This window comes from Ixodes scapularis, unplaced genomic scaffold, assembly GCF_016920785.2.
Source record: "Ixodes scapularis isolate PalLabHiFi unplaced genomic scaffold, ASM1692078v2 PGA_scaffold6__148_contigs__length_123643588, whole genome shotgun sequence".
In the NCBI taxonomy this organism is placed as follows: Eukaryota; Metazoa; Arthropoda; class Arachnida; order Ixodida; family Ixodidae; genus Ixodes; species Ixodes scapularis.
In genome coordinates, this window is record NW_024609881.1 from 32,025,258 (window position 1) to 32,050,363 (window position 25,106).

Consider the following 25,106-nt stretch of genomic DNA (forward strand, 5'->3'; position numbering starts at 1 on the left):
GGGGCCGTGAGCGGTACTATGAAACAGTAAAAGTGATAGTGGTACCGAAATTTGCTCTAGGTTACTGACTTCTCTACTTCTTTGTCAGTGTGATGAGGTGAAGGTCAGCTCGCAGATGGAGAAGGTGGGCTTTGTCCGAGCCCTCGACCACCTGCAAGATGAAGGCATAAACGTCATGTCCATGGACTGACCGGCACAGTGCCATTAGAAAGGAAATTGCGACCAACCACCAGGCCATCACACACTTTTTTGACAGTTGGTACATGTCAAAAGGTATGTCGATAGGGGACAAAAATACTGCATAACTGTAGGAACTAACAAATCTTAGCATGAACTGCTGGTGCATCATTTCTTGAAAGAATCATGTAATATACCTTAACAGAAATTACCAAGAAGCTCACAGCAGCCAGTAAGCGACCTTCCAACAAAAAACTAAAAAGCTGAATTCAGCCCACCAGCAACCATCTCTACTGGTGTGCTGCGGTTGGTGAAGGAGATGAACCAACGGTATTGGATTTGTGGCATACGATTAAGCCACATGTTGCAGATCTTCATGATGGCCATAAAGGTCGCCTCACTCAGTGTCTGCATGGTCCTCTGACAAACAAAGAGTGGCTTAGCCAAGGTGAGCTTTTTGTTTGTTGCTCAAATGCATCCAGAAAACAATGCCAGTAATTTTTTCCTCAGGATAACCAGCCTAGGAAGCATTTCTGAAAGTGCTGACGGCACCAACATTGTTGCGTGACCTGAAGAAAGTGTCACCATCGTGCCAGACATAGGGATTAGAATCGTTTTACAGCGTCTTAATTAAATTTGCACCAAAGTCGCTTGCTTTTCAGTCTGAGGGAATGCGTGCCTGGTAAGCCAGCGCATATTTTTTGTTTGTATATGTTTGCACTGCCTGACACTTGACATTTCTTTCCCAGTACAGTACCTATCTCGCCATTTTGCACTTAAAATAGGAAGCGACTCCAAGCCCAGACTGCTAAGGGAGAAGACAGGTGGCATGTGGAGGCCCTAAAAGCCCGGAAAAATCATCTGGCAGCATTCCCCCTCACAACGGAGCCAGCGTACCGGTGAGCTGCCTCAAGAAACTTTTTTTAGAGTAATCTGTAGTTCACTCCAACGTGAGAAGCTACCCTGCCCACATGAAGCAAGCTCTACTCAGTGCCTCATGGGGTATACAGCATGTTGGGCACTTTATGCGCTAAGGTGCATAAAACACCAATGTGTCGTAAACATTACTTGAACCCTGGAGAGTGGGGACAAGGAGGACAGCACAAGCACCAATCTCCAAACACACTTAACGTTTATTCCACGCTTTAAGACCCTATATAGGTATGTACACAAAGAAGGAAATTCGAAAGATTGAAAAGCAACATGACGTCCCACTGCTGCATAGGGCTCAAGCTTGGTGCATTGAATGTTGTTCAAATAATGGTTGTTATGGGTGTAGCCTCTCCTGCGTTTCTTGTGCTATAACATACCGTATATAAGCTCTGGGAAGGCAGTAAAGTTCACTGCAAGGTTATCATAGTTGCGAGAATGCACTTTGAGAAAGTGCTCACTTGCATTTACCTTCAAGACTGCTGCACACACCTTGTGAGGTAATATATAAATGTATATTGCAGTGCTCCCTCCTTTTGCAGAGTATGTGGACACTTTGTACAACGAAGTATTGGAATGGCTCCAGCGTCTGCCATCGTACAGGGAAACCAATGCCGAAGTCTCAACACTCCCCCCCCCCCCCCCCCCCACCTCCACCCGTGAGTGCAAGGGTGCAACCAAGGACCCCCAGACAAAACCTCGTAGCAGTCCACAAGTCACAGCTTGGGAAGAATTAAGTTCGACATCATCCACACCACTGCTGGCACTGAGCTGCATGTCGATTGCAAGCTAGCTTTGTTTGTGTCCCAATACTGCAATCTATTGAAGAGCTGCATGTTAAAGTAGAAAAAAAATGTGCGTGGTTGTTTGTCAAATAAGATGGTGGCGGCCGGGGTCCATGGCTAACGTGGACCTCAATGCTAGTAAGTATTGAAAAAAGCCACAGCGGTGATGCTTTAAATGACAAATGGAGCTAAATTCAGTTTACTACAGCAACCCTTAAAGTCCGTTTTTTGAAGGGAGGTGTAAAAATAGTGGAAGAGCAGAGTAGCAAGCAGATGACAATTTGTTGCCCATGTGCATGGCATTTTTTTCTTTCCAGCAAACGCATGGTCGGAGGGTGAGATGACCTCTTACTGGACGGGTATAACAGGTACCTCTCTCAAGTGAGACCCATGAAAAGGTTCGGAAACAAAAAGAGAATGTGAACCCAGCTTTTTTCAGTACTTAGCAGACATATTAAACTCATCTAAAACATGAGAACAAAGTGAGAACCGTTATAAAACTGTAACAAAAGGAAAAAAGGTGAGGTCTAAAATAACAATTCACAGGAGCAAGTCAGGAGTCACTTCTATATGAAAGTGAACTGGCTCAAATTGCTTCCATTGATAACAGCATCCACCCCAAGGTGAGTAAAGGCATTGGGGGTGTAGTAGAAAAATCTGCAGCCACTGACCCCACCGATGGGGGACAGCCCTCCTTGGGCAAACCTCTGCCATGACCACCTCCAGCAAAAGGAACTGAGTTTTCAATGTTGTTGTTGTTTGCGGTTTTAATGGCGCAAGAGCATCAATGGCCATACAGCGCCAAACAAGGCGAGTCAGTAAAAAAGGGTGAGTATAATTAAACTATGGGGAGCAGAATAGTTCTAAAGTTTGTTTAAAAATCTGGTATTTTCAAGGAAATCGAAAAGACGTTTGAATGAGATTAGTGGCAAGTAAGAGTAAGATTAAGGTTTTAATGGGCCATAATGCGCCAAACAAAATGTTTATTAAAACTCAGCAAAACAGATGCTAGACTGGAGAAGATTTTTATAACTTGTGTAGATAACCAGTTTTGTTAAGAAAATTAAAAACTCGTCTAAGTGGTACTAAAGCACTGTCACCAAGTAAAAACATAGGATGAAAGGGTAGATAGTCTCTAAAAAGTTCAGGAAAACATGATACGCGCATTTGATGATAAAACCTACACTCCCATAGAATGTGTAAAATTGTAAGTAATTCCCCACAATGGGCACAAAGTGCAACTTCTTCGCCACAGAGGAGGTACATATGTGTCAGACGTGAGTGGCCGATTCTCAAGCGACAAAGCATAACCTCGAGACGACGGTTTTTGTGAAATGAACTCTCCCAGATGCCTATCTTTGGTTTAATCACGTGGAGTTTGTTGTTGGTTTCAGTGTCCCATTCTAGCTGCCAAGTCTTTAAAAGAGATTTCTTTAGAAGTGGTTTAAAATCCTGATAGGGCAGGCCAAAAGATGCTATTGAATCTGTGGCGGATGCAGCCAGGCGATCTGCACTCTCATTCCCTGCAATTCCCACGTGACTTGGTACCCAGCAAAATTTGATATTACTTCCAAGGCGCAGAGCTCTGTTTACTTTAAAACGAACATGTTGTGTAAGTACATTCTTTGTGGAAACTCTGAAAGAGATAGCAGCTAAGACGCTTTGTGAATCGACAAAAATGACTGCGTTCAATACATTGTTGTCCAGAATATGCTCAACGGCTAATAAAATACCATAGAGCTCTGAAGTGAAGATGCTTGCCATTGAGTCAAGCTGCACAGCTCTTCCAAAGTTACTAGAATAAACTGAGCAACCAACGGAACATAAAGATTTCGATCCGTCGGTGTAGTATTCGGCGCAACCGCTAGCTATCCTTTCTTGCAAAGATAGAAACTCTTGCTGAAGAAACTGTGGAGCAATGGTCTTCTTACTGTATTTGGTGAAAGACCAGTCACAACATACGGGTAGCTCGTTCCAAGGGGCAATTCTCTCTATAGATTTTAGCAAGTTAACACCACTTGTGGAAGGGACAGGGAGGTTGAGAGAGCTACAAATACTTTGAACTCGAAAAACTAGGGGGCGCACAATTGTTGGCTTGTTTTCAAACAAATTACAGAACTGAGGAGTGTGTAAAATACTATAAGCAGGATTTTTCGGATCCGAAAGCACTTTGTAATAATAAGACAGGCTCAAGTACTGTCGGCGTTTTTCAAGAGACATTTGGTGCGTGTCCACATACAAGCGTAATACGGGTGACGTGCGAAACGCCCCAGTGGCAAGCCGGAGTCCGAGGTGATGAACCGGATCCAACATCCTTAGTGTGGATGGTCGTGCTGAACAATAAACAATCGCTCCATAATCCAGGCGTGAACGAACCAAAGCATTGTACAACCGTAGGAGGCATCGCCTGTCAGACCCCCAAGATATATGTGACAGCACCTTAAGGATGTTTGAGGGTCACAAGCACTTCTGCTCTATTTCCTTTAAATGAGACTTGAATGTAAGCTTTTTATCAAAGATCATGTCTAAAAATTTATGTTCGCGCTTCACCAATATTTCTGTGTTATTCAATTGTAGGATTGGATCCAAAGAGAGACCTCATCATAGGGAGAAGGGCACACACACAGTTTTATCTGGAGAAAATTTAAAACCATTTTCATTTGCCCACTTGCTCATCCTATTTATTGTGAGCTGCAATTGCCGTTCACAACTAGACAGGTTGCAAGACGAAAAAGATATTTGCACGTCGTCCACGTAAAGAGAGTAAGAAACGGATGACGGTATAACTTGAGCCAGACTGTTTATCTTAGGCCCGCTTCAGACGGAGCAATTTCACCCAGCAACTTACCGCTGCAACACGAGCAACACATACCATCCGCGTTCACATGCAGCAACTTTTGAGCTGCATGTAAGCATGGATAAATGGTAATAGTGCGACCTTCAGTATTTGGTGGTACCTTGCGCCACCTAGCTGAAAACGTTTTTCCACGTCCCATTGTTGCTGGGTGCGCAACCCCGTTACCAGCGATCTCATTAGTTTAATCGTCAACGTCTTTAAAAACCCAATTATTTTGTATTATTTAGCCCATTTGTAGAGAAATTAATCAAATAAAAACTACTTCTATTTTTCTAATCGTATGGAATGCTTTTATATGCTTAAAACAGAAAAAAGTATCTAGGCATTCAATCGGCAGTGACATCTTCACATAGTCTGCTTCGAACGTTTCCCGCGTAAAGCGCGCAAAAGACTCGTTGCTTTCGTTCACTCGCTTCTTTTCGCCAGTCCCAATTTCAACAGTTGCGATCATGGCTCGAAATAAGAAAAAAAAAGGCAGCAGCTGCACTTGTAATTGCTCTTCTTCATGAGGCAAACTCAAGGAAGACGCGAGTGTGGGTGAGGGAATTTATCTGTCGCCGAGCAGAATTTGGTGCTCACGGCTGCTTGGTGCGCGATTTACTCCGCGACGACTTGGAGTATCGCCGCTATATGCGGATGGATTTGGACACGTTTAACGAGCTTGCAAATGGCATCCGTGAGCATGTCACACTACAAGACACGCTGATGCGGCCAGCGATTACTGTCGAGGAGCAGCTGGACGTTACCCTTTGCTTTCTGGCCACAGGTAGATATATCGCATTTTGAAGCTGTTCTGAAAATTGTTTATGTTTGGTGGTTTCAAAAAATTTGTGTTTTAGTTTGAGGCTGGGAAAAGCAAAAATTTGAATGTGTATCTCACTTCATACTCACCGTAAACAAAAATTGTTACTGCAATCATTATAGTTTTGAGTACATACTGAAAATCCTGCATTGCTATAAACAGATCCCCTGCAATCTCCTTTCTAGTCCATGTATCTTGCGTCTTATTAATCCCTTAGCTCACCTTTTTTGCAAAAAGAAAACGGCATGTTTTTGTTGGTCAAAGATTGCACAGCTACCCTCCAACTTTGGTGCAGAATACCTAAATAAATTAAGTATTGCAACATTTTTTTTTTTTCAGGGGAGTCGTTTACCTCTTTGCACTACCAATATCGGATGGGGGTGAGCACTGTCCGGGAAAAGGTTATCGATGTGTGCTCTGCTCTCTACCTCTTCCTACAACCGAGGTGAGTAGTTGTCTCGTACACTGGCACATTGTATTAAATAAGACAGTATGGGGAAAACAATTGTATTAATTTCTTCCTCACATATGCATATCCCAGTCTGGTTGAAAACTAAGATGTTGGAGAACTGATATGTTGCCTGCTACTCTAGGGTTTCCAGGATTGAGGTTCCTTTTGAAGTTGTTCCTATTAGCTCTGACTATGTACATGTTTGATTTAAGCCAAATCAAATTGCAGTAGCATGATGTCTGCTACAAAGTGCCATCCGGAGGCCAAAGCCTACATTGAAAAGGTGGCTGGGTTGCCTCAGTCCATATCTGTCATACTAACTGATGTAGTGTCCTCCACCTCCAAAATCCCTGCTCGCCCTTGCCGCTACCTGTACGCTGGAGCACTGATGCTTTCCAGCAATGTCCCCAGTCTACTTTTGGTTTAATGCAAGAACAAATAAATATATTTATATGTTCACTAAATATGTATAATAAAACATCACTGGTCTTGCTGAAGATCTGCCCAGCCATAAGACATGTAGTGGAGGTATAGAATTGTGAAAGTTTCTACTGGGTGAACCAAATATGAATATTTAAATTTAACTGTGAATCAAAATATTTTTTTAATAGGAATTTCTTTACTTCTTACTTGAACCCAGAATGGCTAGTTTAAGAAATCCAACTAGAAATATTTGCTGGAGAGCATGCGAGGACAAGGGAGGGTTTTATTACACAACTAGCATTTTATTACCTGTATTAAGAAAAAAAAAGGCCCTGATAAGATTGCATGGTTATACCATAATACAACATGGCAAGCAAAGCATGACAGACTTATCTAGGAGGAGTCTAATAGTAATTATAACCAAGGAAGGCTGACCAATAGTGAACAAAATGTGCGAGACCACCGAGTTAACTGATCAGCCGTTTCTCCTAGCACACCAGTGCAAAGCAGTGAAGCTTGATGCGCTTGCTCTGATGAAAAGCAGGGAACCCTGACGCCAGAGCATCGATTCGGTGCGGTGCAGCTTTGACGCGAGAAACCTGACAATTCTGAACACAGTAATTTTCTAGTATTCCACAAACTCCAATAGTACATTGAATAGTTAAAGTGTGCTGCAAATCGAATCTGACGGCAAACACTATTCACAAATTAGTTGAATTTCGAAATATTCACGCAGTTTTACTTTTAGTTTATTATATTTTCATCCTAGATTCTCATTTGCAAAATAGGCTACAATGAAGTAAAACATTTACAGAATGCTTAATATAATTAACCTGAATACACCATAAAAACAAATTTGTCACGAGCACTAATGTGCACTCATTATTCTGATAGCTTATATAAAAATATCCGCCTTCTTTTTTGTTTTTTTTCTTTAGCTGCATGAAGTTTCCATCCTCTGCTGAAGAGTGGCTCCAGATTGCAGCGGGCTTCGAGCAGAGGTGGGAGTTTCCAAACTGCATTGGCGCACTGGACGGAAAGCACATCCGGATCACGTGCCCGCAGGAGTCTGGGTCGTATTACTATAATTACAAAATGTATTATAGTATTGTCCTTATGGCACTTGTGGATGCAGATCTGAAGGTTAGTTCCCTGTCATGTGTGCATGTGTACATAAGCAACTGCAACAGCATCGGAGCGACCGGTGTTTAATAAAGCCCTATTTCTCTTAGGCCATCTATGTGCACGCTGGAGTAAATGGCAGGTGTAATGATGCCACCGCCTTCAGGTCCTCGAGTCTGTTCCAGAAACTTGCTGACCCCTCCTGCAACTTCCCCCCTCCACAGCCATTACCTGGTAATTTGTTTTGTAAATGTTTCACAATTGTTCAATATTATGACATTACTGTTACACATGTATTTTGTATACACAGTAGCACTCACCTTGGGTGTTGACATTATTAGAGAAGAGCAAAGACACAGGCTAGCTCATGAAATACAGCAACCACTTAAACCCAAGAGCAAGGCTGAAAAAGGGGGCAAACCACAACTTTCTGGTGGTGCTGTTTGTACCTTTCTATCTACAACTATGAAATTGTACATTGACGTGTTACAGAAGTTTGATAGTATGAATGGTAGCACCAACATTAACACATTTTTTAATACCACTGCATTGTGCTGCCGAGGTGTGCTGCTACTGAAACATATTTTTCTTGTTCAAGGCCGCACAAAAGCTGTCAATCACGTTATCGTGGCTGATGCAGCCTTCCAGTTGAGTGACCGGGTGATGCACCCCTACGGGAGGGCACAGCTGCTCAAAGATGACAAGAACAAGAAAGAGAGGAGGGTGTATAACGTGAGGTAAGTTTGCATGTAAAGATCTCATGCTAAATCATGCGAAACAAGAAAGCGTTGCAAAATATAGCAAACTGAATTCTTGGGGCCAGCAAAGAAAAAGGTTTCAAGAGCATGAATAAATGATTCTAAATGTTAGATGATTCTAAATGTTTTATATCTGCATTTCTAGGCACTGCACGTCATGTGGTCGAAAGTTTCTTTGGAATAATGGCATCGCGCTTTCGAGTGCTGACGACCATCAACACGAGCCCGACCAATGCCAGCCTCATCACTTTGGTGTGTTGCCTCCTGAGTAACTTCATAAGAGTGCGGACAGGATCTGACAGGGTTGTTGGAGCTGCAGCACAGCAACAGGCTGACGCACCAGAGGACAGCCTTGACAGGCTTCGACGCACAGGCACCAAGGCATCAGAAACTTCCTCCAGCCAACGGGACGAATTTAAGGAGTATTTCTCCAATGAAGGCAGGGTTGTGTGGCAGTACCAATGCCTCGACAAGCACTAGGTGTCGAGGCTGCTATAGTCAGTGACAGGTGAAGAGTTCAGAAAAAGCTCCACACACCTCTTTCCACGTTAGCGGAGCGAACGCTGGAGAGGGGGTTGCCTCCTTTCCAGCGATCACTCTGCCAAAGTGGAAAGAGGTAGGAGCTTCCGCTTAACTCTAAACTTGCCGCCGACTACAGTGGTGACTGCCTCACATTATGAGGGCCCTACCGAGTCACAATAATGTTCTTTTTCCCCTGGAACTACTGAAGAGTGGAGTCGGCTGCCTAGTAAAGATGTACTCATGACAGACTTTTAAACTAGATTTTTAAATAGTTGTGTTGGATGGATGGTGCTTTTATTTTCCACTCGTTTTTGACAGTGAACTTTATATCCAGGTTGTTTGACACCTAAAGACCTTTTTTTTTTATACTTGTGTTGATGGATATTTTTTTCTATGTATTTCAGTACTGTTATGTGAATGCATCTTTATATACTTTTTTCATATTAGTTGTGTTTAATATAGTTGTCCTTTATGAATGCCTTTGTAAAACTCATTCCTACTAGAATGCTTTACGGAAATGCAGTTTTTTTTTGTAAAATCAATAAAACAGGGCTATGCAAACATTGGTGCCACAAGTACAAACTCTGTCAGGTGTTATGCATGTACTTAACAAAATAAACGTGAAACTCGATGAACAGGTTTCACCTCATATAAGAAGACTTTATTGGCTCATGATAATTGCCTACATGAAAAAACAAAAGATCAATGTGACAGATACCACTCTTTCAACTATATTTGGCATGGAGTACAAAAATACAAATAAAAGTACAGTAACATTCGAAACGAACAGGGGACATTAATAGTGCGAATGTAAAATATCCAACGGTGAAGCTGGCAAACCGTCAGCCTGACACTAAAACTTGTTTTCTTAAAGATGCCTTGTGTTAATAATTGCATAAGGACACCAATATTTTTACTGATTTTTGAAAACAATCTTTTCAAACCTCATTTCCTATGGCACAAGATCCACCACATCAGCAACTGAAGTGTGCATTACTACATTATGTTTTGCCTGTAGGACCATTTGCATAAGCTGTATCTTAAGGAAATCCCTGTCGAGGGTCGGTAGCTGCTTCAGCTCCCGTGTGAGGGAAGCAGAGTACAGGAAGTCCTCGTCTTCAAATAAGCTATTGTCGGGCTGGTTCAGGAACGACAGAGCTTTCTTGAGGACAGCTTCATGGGCACTTGTCCCTTGCCTCTTTTGCTTCTTTCCTCTCTTCAGCTGTGGCACTGGGGGATCAGGTTCCGTAAGAACGACATCTTCCTCAGACTCGTCGGAGGCGTTGTCTGCGGACACAGGGCCAGGCATATTCCCCTGTAGGTGGTGACTGGCGCCCGAGGTACTTGGCCGATCTAAAGTAGAGAAACCTTTCCTGGGGGTGTGGGAACCTTGAAGGAACAGCATGTCCTCAAAGAATTCCCACTTTGACTTGTATAGGTCACTTGTTCCCTTTCCAGATGCTCTGGAGTTTTCAATTTTGCTCATTTCTTTAAAAAAGTATGTCCTCAGGTTCCTGAATTTGGTGTGTGCTTCTGATGCTGGTAAAATAGTGTATCATACATTTAGACAGGTTATTGGTTCCCCAAAGAAAGGTTGAACAAAATAGCTCACTAAAACAAATATTTTTCTTGGTAAGAGGTGTTTACAAAGTTGCGTTTATTTAGAAGGACTGATGTAAAACAATTAAAAACTTGAACCAAAAGAACTTGAGCTTGTTCCCTCAGAAAATTATAAACTGCAGCAGATAGCACTATGTGTTTGGATGGGTCATAATGCTACCTAATGTTATCTATTTTTAAAACAATCGTTTGGCTCATGTAAATCAGATGTGAAAACAAACCACAGCACTTGTTAGAAATATAAAAAACAAGTGCTTTGCAATATGGAGCAGAGAAGTTAAGTTCAGAACTTGTCTTGGGCAACCATTTTATAAGGGCACTGGTTACGATACAAGTTTTTTGATATTTCATGTATCATAACTTGTTCTGCACTATTTTTGTAACTTTTTAAAATTAATTTGTAGGTATTTATGTTACAGTCCAGGAGAAATGTATTTTACCATCACCTTTTATGGGTCAAGTATTGGCATTCATTCAGAACTAACAACTTACGTGTGCAACCAAACATGTCAGCAATTTCTTGCAGCATGATGTCCCGCATGGTTCTATTTTTGTATCTGTGTTTTACATTGTGCAAATTTTCATGATGCTGAAAGAAATCAATTAGCAGCCTCTGATTCTCCATGGTCCACACATAACCATCCTGCAAGATAAATTAGAAAAGGTAAAGATAAGTATGACATCTGGTGACACGAACTGCTAATTATATTGGATAGGTACTAAAAAATTACATAAAAAGGTATAAAAATGGAAGCAGTCATTTATACATGCCATAGAGATAATTGTACTCTTAAGAGAAAACAACTATATATAAAGCATGCTCAAGAGTTTGAACATATATTAATGTAGGGGATTGTCGAGCACTGGCCGGGCGTAAAAAGAAACCATATAAATGGGACAATGGACAGAACGCCACGGAACTTTTCACAAAGGTGTCCTTGGGTGTTGCACTTATCATACTCAAATTCCGTAACTGTCGATTTTGGTGAAAAAAATATTAGAACCCTTTTCTTTTTATGCATGTGGGGGGGAAAACAGTTCTGTTTTGCCATACGCATAAAACAACGTAAGGTGGACAATGCCAGGGGCGTAGCCAATAGGGAGCCTTCATGTGCGCTTTGCTAGGGTGATGCCACCCTTTGTAATACCACTCGCCGACAAACCAGCAGCCATTTTGTTCCTCGGCGATTATCCGTGGGGCTTATAACCCTCCTGGAAACAAGCACCTTATATCAGAAGTTCGGAGCAGCGTTGTGGAACCCACGGAGGGAGGATTAGCATTTTCCCCCTCGGATGGGATTACCGATGGACACAAAGGCCACTTTCCGGCGCACGGGGAAACAATGAGAGAAACAAAATGGCGGTAGAAGAGGGTGTGGGAAAAGGAAACAGGCAGTTGGCATCACCCTATGCGAAGCTCACATGAAGGCACTCTAGTAGCCAAAGGAAGGGGGGTGGGGGCATATGGGGCATAAATTTTCCCTCCTTAAATTACAAAGGCTTCGGCCAACTCAGCCCTGCTGCCTCCCCCTAGTAAAAATACTCCTGGCTACGCCATTGGACACTGCTACTCGCAGTGATCCACAGAAACACGCTCGTCGCCCATTAATCTCGAAGAAGTTTTCAGGTTTTTGTATACTCCGGTGCAATATATGTGTAGCAGCATCCACCAGAGAGGTTGTTTCTGCTTTCCGCTCGCGCAGTGGAGAAATATTATTTTTTTTTTTCATTTGCATTAAAGAAATGAGAATGATAGGTGATTTACCTAGAGACACGTTTCGAAAAGTTTCACTGCACTCCGTTTGTTGACTTACTTATACGATTTATTTTTTTACGCAGGGCGAGCGCTCGAGAAATTTCCATTGGGTTCTCAACGCAATGTGCATCCAATTCCCTAAATGAGGAAATTAAAAAAAAAAACGATAAATCTTTATAAAGCCCGCCTAAGAGTCAGCTTCAAACGTCTTCTCGACTCTGTCAAACTTTAATAGCACGACATTGCCTCCTGTGCCGGGAAAACAAAGTTTCTATATGCAGGGGCACACGCTCGAGCTCTCAGTGCGCGCAGAATGCACGATCGCTAAAAAAAGTGCGATGCTTTATTAACGCGCTGCAAGAAATAGAACAGCATAATAAAAATAGGTGCTTAACATTGCGAAATAATGTTAAGCACCTAATGAAATAATGTTAAGGACCTAATAATGTTAAATAGCGAAATAATGAAGTCAAAGCGCCGGGGGATGTCAATTTCGGGAGTTTGAGTACCTAAAGTACAAGCGATGGAAGCGCAGGCAGAGCAGACCAAACCCGAACTGCCCGAACCCAAATTCCCGCCTCTTCTAGTTATCATCATCATCATGAGGTTTACATAACGTTATTTTGTAATGTCATTTCATTTTTTTAAATAAAGGCTTACACACATAAATTTTGCCCTGTGTATCTTTATGAAGCATTGCGAATACTATATATTAAAGTCAAATCCAGTTTTTAGTTATCATTATCATCACCACCACGGGAGGGGTCACGTGAAACTTTTGTGCCCCTGATTGGCTGTTGGCGTTTCCAACGTCTCCGAATTGCTCGGAGTTGCTCGCTTGTTTCAAGCCGGACCCAATCTCAGCAATTCGTGTCGATCTAGGGAAAGCTAGGGAACAACCCGCCAGCAACCCCGAAATTGCTGGAAAAGTTGCTCTGTCTGAAGCGGGCCTTAACAGCAAATAAGGTGGCACTTAAGACTCCACCTTGGGGGACACCATTTTTTTGTAAGAAGACACTGGATAAAGTTGAGCCTAATCGAACTTGAAATGTATGTTCACTTGATGATGATGATTGGGGTTTTTTGGCACAAGAGCAACTCAGGCCATATTGCGCCAAACAAAGGTTTTTCCAAGAGGCTTAAAAGTATAATCTATACGAACTGGAAGCTACAGCTGGTGTAAAAAGCCAGTTTTATGAAGGAAATTTAAAACTCGATTGAATGGTACCAATGGTTGATCGCCAAGCAGAAAATATGGGTGAAAGGGAAGGTGACCTCGAAAAAGTTCTGGAAAACATGATCGCCGCTCTTGGCTTAAAGATTTGCAATGCCACAGGATGTGCAAAACAGTCATAGCTTTCCCACAGTTGTCGCAAAGTTTAACGTCCTCACCACAGAGCAGGTGCAAATGAGTCAAACGGGTATGACCGATTCGTAAGCGGCAAAGGAGAACTTCAACCTGACGGTCTTTATGGGAGGAACTCTCCCACACCCCCAGTTGGGGCTTGATAACATGAAGCTTGTTCTCTTTTTCCAAATCCCAATCCAACTGCCATGACTTCATAATTGATTTCTGGATGATTGATATCAGGTCTTGGTGTAGCAAGCCAAGAGGCAGTTTTGGGGACTCTTTTGCAGAGCCAGCAAGCAAGTCTGCTTTCTCATTGCCGGAAAAAACTACGTGGCTAGGAAGCCAACAGAATTTGATCAAGTGTCCTAGTTGAAGCGCTCGGTTTAACCGCACCCAAAGATATTGCACGAGAAGGTTCTTACTGTCTGCTAAGGACGAAATGGCTAGAAAAACGCTCTGGGAGTCGACAAAGAGAATTGCTTTCATGATATTGTTCTCCAGTAAGTACTCAACAGCCATTGAAATGGCATACAATTCAGCAGTAAAAATATTTGCAAGAGTATGGAGTTGTCTAACTTTTTCGAAGGCAATGGAGTAAACCGCACACCCCACGAAAGTTGGTGTTTTTGATCCATCAGTGTAAAAGTGTGAGTAGTCCTTGTATTTCTGTTCCAGTTCAGCAAACTCCTGCTGAAGAACGAGTGAAGAAATAGCTCTCTTTCTGTACTTGGACAGTGACCAGTCACAAGAGATTGGCAGAAGGTCCCAAGGTGCAATTCTTTCATTGCTCTTCAGCAAAGCAGCCTCACTAACGGGAAGCTGGAGTGATGTTGCCATGCTTTGAACTCTGAAACTCAGAGGCCGAACAATACTTGGCTTGTTTTCAAAGAGTCGGAGGGATGTAGCAGATTGGAGGGCATCAAAAGAAGGATGTTGAGGAAAACTGTATATCTTGTAAGCATAACAAAGACTCAAATATTGCCTTCGTCTTTCCAGAGACATTTGATGTGTATCAGCATACAAGCTAGGCACAAATGATGTTCGAAATGCCCCCGTGGCAAGTCTGAGCCCCAGGTGATGGACGGGGCCCAACATCTTTAGGGCAGATGGACGCGCCGACCCATAAACAATCGCACCATAGTCCAAGCGGTACCGTACCAAAGAGTTGTAAAGTCGCAAGAGGCACCGTCTGTCAGACCCCCAGGTTGTATGCGACAACACTTTGAGAATGTTTAAAGAACGTAGGCATTTATGTTTCAACTCTTTCAAGTGGGGTATAAAAGTAAGCTTTTTATCAAATATTATTCCTAAAAACTTGTGGGCCTCCTTTACAGATACAGCGACATCATTCAAGTGCAACACTGGATCTGGAAACAGGCCACGGCGGAGTGAAAAGGGAACACAGATTGTCTTTTCGGGGGAGAACCTAAAGCCATTTTGATCAGCCCACTTGCTCATCTTATTGATTGTGAGCTGCAGTTGCCGTTCACAGCTGGATAAGTTACAAGAGGAAAACAAAATCTGCACATCGTCCACATACATTGAATAGGATACAGATGGTGGTATAACCTTTCCCAGGCTATTAATCTTCACAGCAAAGAGTGTAACACTTAGTACTCCACCCTGAGGGACGCCATTCTCCTGGAGAAAGACATCCGACAGGATAGAGCCCAAACGCACTTGGAAGGTCCAACCCGTCAAGAAGCTTTGAATGCAGCGAAGCATGCGACCTCGGACACCATATGAGTACAAGTCTCGAAGGATCTCATATCTCCAAGTCGTGTCGTAAGCCTTTTGTAGGTCAAAAAAGACAAAGACACAGTGCTGGCGATGGACAAATGCTTCCCGAATAGAGGTTTCCAGGCGGACAAGGTGGTCTACTGTGGAGCGGCCTGCTCGGAAGCCACACTGATTTCTATCAAAAACACCCTCTGCCTCTAAAAAATGTATAAGACGACGATTAAGGGGAGACGCGGGTCTTAAAATGGTCAAAAAACGCGAAATTTCACGTTTTTCAAAATTCACCTATTTGGATTAATTGTAGTCTAAGGTACCTGCCTGCAAAGTTTCAATGTCGAATTCAATGTCTAAGCATGAAAAAAATGATATTTACGATGTCCCCGCAGAGCCCTGACACAGCGAGTTCAATGAAAACAAGTGGAACTTCGCGCCCCGCGCGTTTCGCGATCGCTCGTCGGATCGCGGCCATCTTGGTCTTGTTGGAAAGCCGCTTATTTTCCCCACGTCCCCATGCCGTTCGTTATCGCGACAACTTCGGGGAACGTCCGCATTCCGCGGGTTTCGAAGGCCAAAATTGCGATCGCTCATTGGCCGGCTAGCAAGGTGCCCGTACGTCAGAGCACGCGCGGCGCCTAGCGCCCCTGCTATTGGCCTAAACGCGCCCCTCCGCTCTTTTTCTCCTTTCCTCCTTTCCATTCCCGCGCTGGCGAGAGGTGCGTCGTCTGCTCCTGGGCCCGTCTCCGCCCGTCTCTTTAGGCCTGTCTGCTTTGTTTCCTCCGTGGTCGAGCGCACGTTTTAGTTCCCATTTGCGCGCTTGCATTGAACATTGCTGGTTCGTTTTCCTACGAAGTCGCGCGTGTTTTGTTTTGTTTCGCTTCGAGTTCTCGAGATGCCGGACGACGCTCGGTTGAAATCGAGCACGCGGCAAGCGTTCGGAAGGAAGAGGAAGCGACCGTGGAACAAAAAGCCGAAGCTGTCTGCTGCAAGTGCGCCACCGCGATCGGCACCGCCGGATGCCTTGGATCTTCCGGAAACATCAGCCGGAGACATCGCGACTCCATGCAGCAGCGGCAGTTTGTCGAGCTTTGCGAGCGCGGTTCGTGTCGACACCGCATACTACTCCACGGCCGAGCAGGCGCAACGAGTCGCACGATCGGACGAATGCAAGCGTGCGCTATCGGAAAAGTCGGCGACCCAGCGCAAATTCGATCTTCTCGGCGTCACCACAGGAGGCCAGACGCGCGACGCTGGGACACAGTTCATTGTAGTGGACATGAAAGCTCTCAAAGCATGGAGAAGGACAATCTGCGTTTGCGTAAGGCCAACGCTGCCCACCAGACCAGCAGCAATGCAAAGCAGAGGTTCTCCAGGCAACACCAAACTGGAACAGCTGGGGACTACAGTCCTGGACAGCTGTGAGGGGCTCCCCTTTCAAGTGCTACACGAACAAAGGCCCTTTTCAGGGCCAAACAAAATCTGCTTTCGGAACGTGTAACCCTTGGTGCCTCCTCCCGTTGTCCCTTATAGAGTCTACTCATTCTTTTCTGACTTTATTTTAGATTGCAGGCATTATTTCTCAGTTTTATATTATTTTTTAAAGGTTCTTGTGAACGGATTGCAGAATTTTTCATCTCAATTTGTTCAGATAGAACTATGCTTCATATTGCTGAACATTATTGCATGGGATCCCTTACTCAATTTTATGCAATGGGTGTCAAAACTTCAACTGCAATTTTCTCAGCTTCGCATTTTTCGTCTACATGCCTACCCTTACGGTTCTTTTCATGAGATTATTCTTTAAGGATTTCTATAAACTTTATACCGTTGAATTCAGAAAGAAGTGAACTGCAGGGTGACGCTATTTTTGTATGACAGTATGGGCCCGAAATTTTATTATTAGTGATAATGTGACCTCATTAGGCTTTGTAAATAGTGTACTTGACCTAATTAGACTAGTTTTATACAATGATCTATCTTTACAAAAATATAAATAGCATCATCTTGCATGGCAGGTCTTTAGCTACAAATCCATATCACTTACGCAAAAAAATTCGGATTAGAAAGTTCCTTAACGAGTCGTAAGAAATGACCTAATTAGGCTTCATTATTTTCTTCGTAACTCAAAAAGTAATTGAGATATTGCAGAACTAATTGAATATTTGAAGAGGAAGCCAAAACACATATACACACTGATTTTCATTATAATTCATTAATAAACAAAAAAGTCGATTTTAGAACCAGTGTCTTGCCTTAATGAGTCTCTCATAGGTTTTGCCCAGGCAGCTTGTCAGAGAAATTGGGCGGTAACTTGTCGGTAAAGAGGGGTCTTTGCTGGGTTTCAGAAGAGGGATTATGTGTGCCATTTTCCAAGTCCGGAAAACAAGCAGCATTAAACAATAAATTAAAAAAAGTGAGCAAACTGCTTAGGGATTCAGGCGACAGTCTTCTTAGCATCTCGTACTGAATCCTATCTGGCCCAGCCGCAGATTTCTTTTTGACACCGAGAGCCAACTCAAGCTCACACCGTGTAAATGGCTTGTTATAAAAAGCACCCTGACCACCAGACAAAGAAATAGTTTGTTTTTCTGCTGCTGATCTAAACCTCTTAAAGGATTCACTATGGTTGGCTGAATTAGAGACTTCCTGAAAGCGCTTCACCAAGAATATTTGCTTGTTCCCTCAGGGATGTTCCTGATGGAAAGCGGGGTATCCTGAAAGACCGATAGTCTCCGCTAATCTTCCTGAGACGATCCCACAGTTCCTTTGAAGAAACAAAGCTGCTCAAAGAGGTGACTTACTTTTTCCAAGACCTGCCTTTCGCTAGCCTTCGCGTCCAACGAGCTTTGGCTCTTGTTTTCTTGAATTCAAGTAAATTCCTAGGAGTGGGATAACGTCTGAAGATGCACCATGCCTTGCTTTGAGACTTGCGTGTAGTGGTGCAGTCTTCGTTCCACCACGGCTTGCACCTCTTGGGGAGTTGTCCAGACGTCTGGCGGATACAGCGTGATGCGGCATTTATAATCGCTTCAGTAATATACAGCGTGGCATCTTCAGGGCTCATATTTACGAAAACAGATGAATCAATAAAAGCCTCCAAAGAAAAAAGAGACCAATCAGCCTTGTCCGATTTCCACTTTGGAAGTCGTGTCGGAATGGAAGGAATTGGCGTCGTGCTTTCTAGAACAATGGGGAAATGATCACTCCCATAAGGGTTATTTAAAACAGTCCATGAAAAGCATGGAAGTAAAATTGGTGATGCAATTGAAAGGTCAATAGATGTGAATGATTGATCTGCTGCACTAAAAACTGTAGGTTCCCTCCCATTAAAAAGACACAACCCAGATGATAATAAAAACCGCTCTACGACGCCTCCACGTGAATCCTGGCGAGCACCACCCCACAAAGGGTGGTGGGCATTAAAATCGCCTAAAATTAAAAAAGGTTGAGGTAATTGTCTTACAAGTGACTCAAGTTCGCTGATATGCAGTGGAGAGTTTGGAGGCAGATAAAGAGAAACTACCGTGATCAAACGGTCAACAAGAAGGCGTACCGCTACAGCCTCTAAGGGTGTAGAAAGGGGGACCTCAGAGCAAGCAACACCATTCTGCACGACTAGTGCCACTCCTCCAGACGAGTTTGAGGAAATTCTGTCTTTTCTAAAAACCTGGTGCTGACGTAAAATCTGTGTATTAGTGTTATTTAAATATGTTTCTTGGAGGCAGAGTGCAATAGGTCTTAGCTCGTCCATAAAATAATTTACATCATCAATATTTCTGATTAGGCCACGGCAGTTCCACTGCATAAAGCGGAAATCGGTCATCGTTTTAAAATTGAGTTAAAATATTAATAAAGAAGAAACACTGGGAGAATAAACAAACGTTCTAAAGCTGCCGCATGTGGCAAAAATTAATTTGCAATGTCACGTTGGGGGGATTACCGGTTTTTGCTTTTCTGCTTACTCTTAATAGTCTGCCACTCCATATCGTCTTGGTCAGACGTATGAGTGGAGACTTCTCTACACTCATCCATGGCCTCAGTTTCCTGAGGCGAGGTTTTTTCTACAGATTTGTTCAGGTTCGGGGAACGGGGCGCCATGCCCCGCCCGCGACCAGCCCCAGCCGAAGAGGCAGAGGAGGTGCTGGGCGAAGCGTCGCTCAAGTCTACCCGTTAGGCACTGTAGGTGCGGCACGAGAGCCATGCCGCTCCTTGGATGATGGTCTCTCCAGGGAGTGTGGGTGAGAATGTCGACCCTTCTCCCTGGAAGGAGATCGCGGAGAAGGGACGGTTGCGGCAGCCACCGGCCCATCCTGAGTTTGGGAAACAGCCTGAGAAGACACAGGCTGTTGCCCTGTTTGAGCGCGAGGATTCGCACTCTGGCTTGGAGGGTCCGAAGACCGCCCAGCCGAGATTGCACGCCCCGGAAGCTGAATCTTCAGCTGGGGCGTGGGGGACTGCCGTGGCTTCCCATAGTCCAGAAAGGACGTCTGGGTTGCCACTGCAACCTTCAGTGGTGCAGGTCCCCGCTGCACCACTTGGGCGTAGCCGCCTTTCTGCACGAATGCAAAGCGACGGCGTGCTTCAGGAAAAGAGAGGTTTTCCTTAACTTTCAAAGTGAGGATCTCTTTCTCGTTTTTCCATGTCTTACATGATCTGGAATATGCTGGGTGAGCTTCTGAGCAGTTTACACAGCGTGGGTTGTTAGTACATGCATCAGCTTCGTGGTCGGTCTTGCTACACTTCGCACAGGTGGCCTTTCCACGGCAGCTCTGAGAGCCATGGCCGAATCTCTAACACTTAAAACATCTACGGGGGTTTGGCACATAAGGCCGAACTCTGCAGCATAGGTACCCAGCCTTCACAGCCTCAGGAAGGATTGTCGATTGGAAGGTGAGTACAACGTGTTTGGTCTTGAGTTCATTCCCGTCACGACGCATGGTGATCCGCCTTGCAGCTGCGACACCTTGGTCGGAAAGGCCTTCAAAAATTTCACTCTCAGAGGTGTCAAGAAGGTCATCCTCTGAGATAACCCCTTGAATGCTGTTTAATGTTCGGTGGGGAGAGACAGAGATGTCATGTCCAGAAACAGATGTTAAACTAAGTAGTGCAGTACTCTGCTCGCTTGATTTGATCTCGACAAGTAGGTCGCCAGATGGCATTTTTTTTGCTTTAAACTCCTCGCCGACCACACCCTCGAGTGTCTTTGCGACAAGGAAAGGCGATAATTTCGAAAGCTGTTTGTCACTTTCGGAGTGAAGAACTAAAAACTTGGGGAATCTGGCAGATGTTGGTGGTGTCTTGTTTGTAGCTTGAACTTCGGTGCGGACCCTTTTCAGGGGCCTATCGAGGACGGTTTTAGCACGAGAACCCATAAAATGGGAAAGAAGATTCAGTGCCCGGGTGCACCGCCCACCACGGAGCCCAACAAGGGGGTAGGTAATGTGCCATAACAAGAAAGGCTTGGCTGACACAATTACTCTACCAGTGCTGCCCGGGCACTATACCCTAGTGTGGTTGCAGGGACAGGACCTGTTTCCACTCAAGGTTGGCCCTTGCCGCCTAAGAACGTGAAAAAGGAAGGAAGAGAGTGTAGAAGAAAAGAGAAAGAGGTGGGAGGAAAAGTGAAAGAAGGAAGAAGAGGGTAGAAGAGGCGACTGACTGAATCATCCTGGTCGGGCCAAGCCAGGACACCCGTCTACGAGAAGCAGAGGTCGAAGCGGGGTATTGCCTCGCCCGGGGGGCCCCGAAGGGTCCAAACATACCCCGGGCTCAGCTCAACCACCAGGGTCCCCTTTTCCCCGGACATGGGTTAAGCCACGCACAGCCAGGCGTGGGTGGGTTGAGCACCTACCAAGGCAGGTGCCCCCTGCGTGCGGGTATGGTGGCCCGCGTGGCTGGGGTCCGTGGTGGTGCTACTCACCAAGCACCTAACACCGAAGGTGTAGGCGCCCCCTGCGGGGCTCGGGGTCCGTGGAGACGCCACTCTCCAAACACCTGCTTTTACAGGTGCCCCCTGCGGGGTGTACGTTCACTTAAAAAGTTGTGTAAGCAACGGAGCATGCGGCCACGCACTCCACAGTTGTACAGATCTCGAGGGATACCATACCTCCATGTAGTGTCATATGCCTTCTCTAAATCAAACAACACAGACACACAATGCTGCCGGTGAACAAAGGCCTCACGTACGACGGTCTTGTGTTTCACGGTGAAGCTAGTCCATGTGCCTGGAAAACACTTGACATTTGCTGACACACAGTCTTGTGCACCTAATCCAGCACATACCTCAAGACAGTAGACGAGGAACATGGTGTCCTGGTCTGCACATTGGTTCAAGCATCCACAGCAAAGCTGGCTGAAATCCAAGCTAGCACGGCAGCAGATGAGGTCTTGAAGCGTGTAACGACCTAAATCAAACAATTGGCTAAAAAAAATCTCAAAGGTCCACCCGTCCGTCACACCCTTCTACTCAAGAAGTGAGCTCTACATAACTGATGACTTTGTTTGCTATGGCGAACTAGTAGTGCCAGAAGCATGCAAGAAGGTTGTGCTCTCAAGACTTCACATGACCCATCGCGACACTGTTGCATGCAAGAACCTGGCTTCCCAAAGCGTCTTCTGGCCTAGGATAAACCAGGACATCGAGGAGCTGATCAGCAGCTGTGAAGTTTGTCAACACCACCAAAGAGCAAATCAAAGAGAATGACTTCTTGACCGAGACTTGCCAATGTGTCCATGGGAGAAAGTAGCCATGGATTTCTTCCGCCATGGTGGTACCACTAACTTGCTTGAGGTAGATTACTCAGAATTTGTGGAAGTTAAGAAAATGTTGACTACAACAGCATCTGCTCTTTTAGCAGTGCTCAAGGAGCTATATGCGTGCCACGGCATACCAAGTGAAGTTGTCAGTGACCAAGGCCCTCCATTTGATTCTGTGGAGTACAGAAGCTTCAACAAAGAGTGGGATATTGTTCACAATCCATCGTCACCACTCTTTTTGAGGTCCAATGGACAAGCAGAAAGGACAATACAAACCATCAAGGCCACAATGACTAAGGCTCTTTCTGGAGGAAAGGACTTGACACTAATGTTGATGACCCACAGAGCAACGCCAAGTAACGGCCTTCCATCTCCAGAAGAAATGTTGATGGGAAGGATAAGGAGTCTAATAACAGCCTGTCCAAGCAGCTTGCTGCCACACTATCCACACAAGTCATTCTTCAAGCAGCTTCAAGCAAGGCAGCGTGCAGAGCATAAACACAGGGATCAACATGCGCTAGAGCTGCCTCCTTTTCAGAAGAACCAGCAAGTTTGGTTTTGGCACGGGAAAAGTTGGAGAAAAGCAGTTGTGATACAGGAGGGTCCAGCTTCACGGAGATACCAGGTGAAATCGGCAGATGGCCAGAACTACGCACGTAACCGCCATCACATCCGTATAAGAATGGACTCCAGAGAGTCCAAGGCCAAGCCCAACCAGAAAGACGACCCGAGGAACCCTGACTGACAGCTGAGGACTACTATCCTCTAGGCTTTTCGCCCACTGCCAGCGACTCCCCTCGTCAGTCAAATGCAAGGGACTCGCCCCCACAAGCTCAACCCTGTCAGTCTCGCTCAGGAAGACCTGTGAAGATTCCGTCAAGGTTCTCGTACTAAACCCTGTTGAACATCTTATTTTTGTGCATTTATTACATATGTGGCGGCATGTTATAAATCTATATGTTTAGTAGCACCCTTTCGGTGGCGGTTTGCCCTCTTCAATAAAAGTCGGGCCCAGCCGTGAGGCTGATACACATGATGGCGGCCCGTCTGAATGAACACGTGTCCGATTCAATCCATAACAATCAAGACGTAGCACAGAGCATATAGAAGAATTTGTTGACATGGGACAGTTCACCCCCACAAGTGAAAAGCATCAGGTGGCAAATTATGGCATGGTTATTATGGACACAGCTACTTTGTTCTTTTGCTATGCATAGAAAGATGAAATGAGATCGCCTGGCCAAAGTGATGCTAGAAAGAGTCATCTTGGCAGAAAATGCAGGCCTCTTTGTGGTTTTCATTACATGTGATGGGGCTACATAGAACAGAAAAATTTGGTAAGTGATGGACATTGATGCAACTGCATCAAGAATGAAGTGTAAAATGTCGCATCCTGTCGGCAGCAAGCGATCACTTCATTTCATCTCCGACTTCCCTCATCTCGTGAAATGCACCAAAAATGGCCTCCTGCAATCAGGCTTCAATATGCTAGCTGAACACATGAGTGCGCAAACTTTCAAAGGTGCATATACTGTGCTGTCTACAAACATTAATATGATGCATCTAACACAATGTTTTTTAACACTGCAGGTGTCCATTCATCAATTTGTGTGGGAGCCATTAAAAGTCGAAGGCTCAAACGTGACTCCCTCAGGCCATCCCCGGCATCACCACATGCTATGTGCAAGCCAACAACTTTGAAAAGATGAGTCATGTTCGCTTCTCAGCTTTTTGGCGACGCCGTTCTCACCGGCCTTCACGTCTACCAAAGCGAGATTGAAGCCTGCTGTGGAAGCATCCAGTCCGTCCCAATTTTCTTTGGGAAAGGCAGAAAGTTTGCTGATCTTTTGCTTGATTGACGTATGCGCGAACATGCGACTCGGAAGTCGTGACACATTGGCAGCGCTGCTGATGTCACAATGCATGCTTAGAAGTTTCGCCTGCTGCAAAGCTAGCTTCTGTACAGATACAATGCCCATAACTTGTGTAGGCATTTTGTTTGTAAACAAGTGGTTGGTGAATATGAATAAGTACATTAGAAAAACATTAAAGTTGTAATTTCAAGAATAAAAGCAGACTATTTCTTTCAGTCTCCTTCAAAAAAACTTGATAATGTGTCATGGGGACCACGATTCTGAAGTACCCTCAAGGTGTACCTCGTCATGGCAATCGGAGACGCATCATGGATTGGACACGAGCACTGCTCGAGCACTTGACTGAAGCTCGTGATAATGAATGCCTCGGCGAACACTCGGGCAGTGACTCGTGTCCAATCCAGGAAATACAAAAACATTCAAACTTTAACAATATCTGCAACTGAGCACGTGCCCCTGTGCTCTGCGAGTCTGTGGATATGATGAGCATTGGTGGCATTTAATCTGCGCCGGGTCACGTGGCCACTTGTTCTGGCTGTGAGTTGAGGAGGTGAAGGCTGCTCTCTTTTCTTAATTTTTTTCCAAGACTGCCATGTGCACAGAAAGACACCGATTCTCGTTTCATATATTGTGAACACAAAGATTAATTCTGAGTTAGCAAAAGTAAGAACATTGTAGCACGGCCCTATTAAACAGCTTCCAGTGTGCTTAGTTAGTACAGCGCTCCGCTTGCAACGGAGAGCTCCTGGGATTGAGCCCTGGACAAGTCAGATTTTTTCAGCTGCACACCAATTGCTTTGAAGGTGCAAGTTGCACTACATTTAGGTGGAAGTTTATACTTCATCAATAGATTGTAACATGCTCGAATTACATGTTTATCTTTTTTATTTCAGCTTGGAGTGGATTTTTATGGCACAAGGGCTGCTGAGGCCAAAAAAGGCAACTATTACATTGCGGGTAAGCAAGAAGAAAGGACTCATGTGGTCAGGGTTAAAAATAAAGAAATGAGACATAATCTGGATAATGTCACAACCAATAATGGGCATGAGTGAAAAGCTTTGCAGTTCACAGGTGATGTAGAAGACCAATAGCATCTAAATACTTAAAGACCTGCTTGTAAGTCACAAATGGTTCATCACCCAATAACAACAATGGGTGTAAGGAAATTGCTTTCTGTATAACTGT

General features: G+C 44.5%; 1 protein-coding gene and 1 pseudogene across 2 annotated transcripts; one reads left to right on the forward strand and one right to left on the reverse strand.

The window, feature by feature from the left end:
- The first annotated feature begins 263 nt into the window (after positions 1-263).
- On the forward strand, positions 264-2,109 carry LOC115311351 (annotated as a pseudogene).
- A 7,497-nt stretch (positions 2,110-9,606) lies between these two features.
- Positions 9,607-11,335, reverse strand: LOC115311350. Of its 2 annotated transcripts, none has more exons than XM_040210502.3 (2): positions 10,940-11,335; positions 9,607-10,114 (listed from the first exon to the last, which is right to left on the reverse strand). In XM_040210502.3, the coding sequence occupies exons 1-2, from the start codon at positions 11,070-11,072 to the stop codon at positions 9,780-9,782; spliced, it is 468 nt and encodes a 155-aa protein (XP_040066436.1). In that variant the 5' UTR covers positions 11,073-11,335; the 3' UTR covers positions 9,607-9,779. The 2 variants fall into 2 exon arrangements, with proteins under 2 accessions (XP_040066436.1, XP_040066435.1); XM_040210501.3 differs by having other exon boundaries at positions 9,607-10,180.
- Between the last annotated feature and the right edge of the window lie 13,771 nt (positions 11,336-25,106).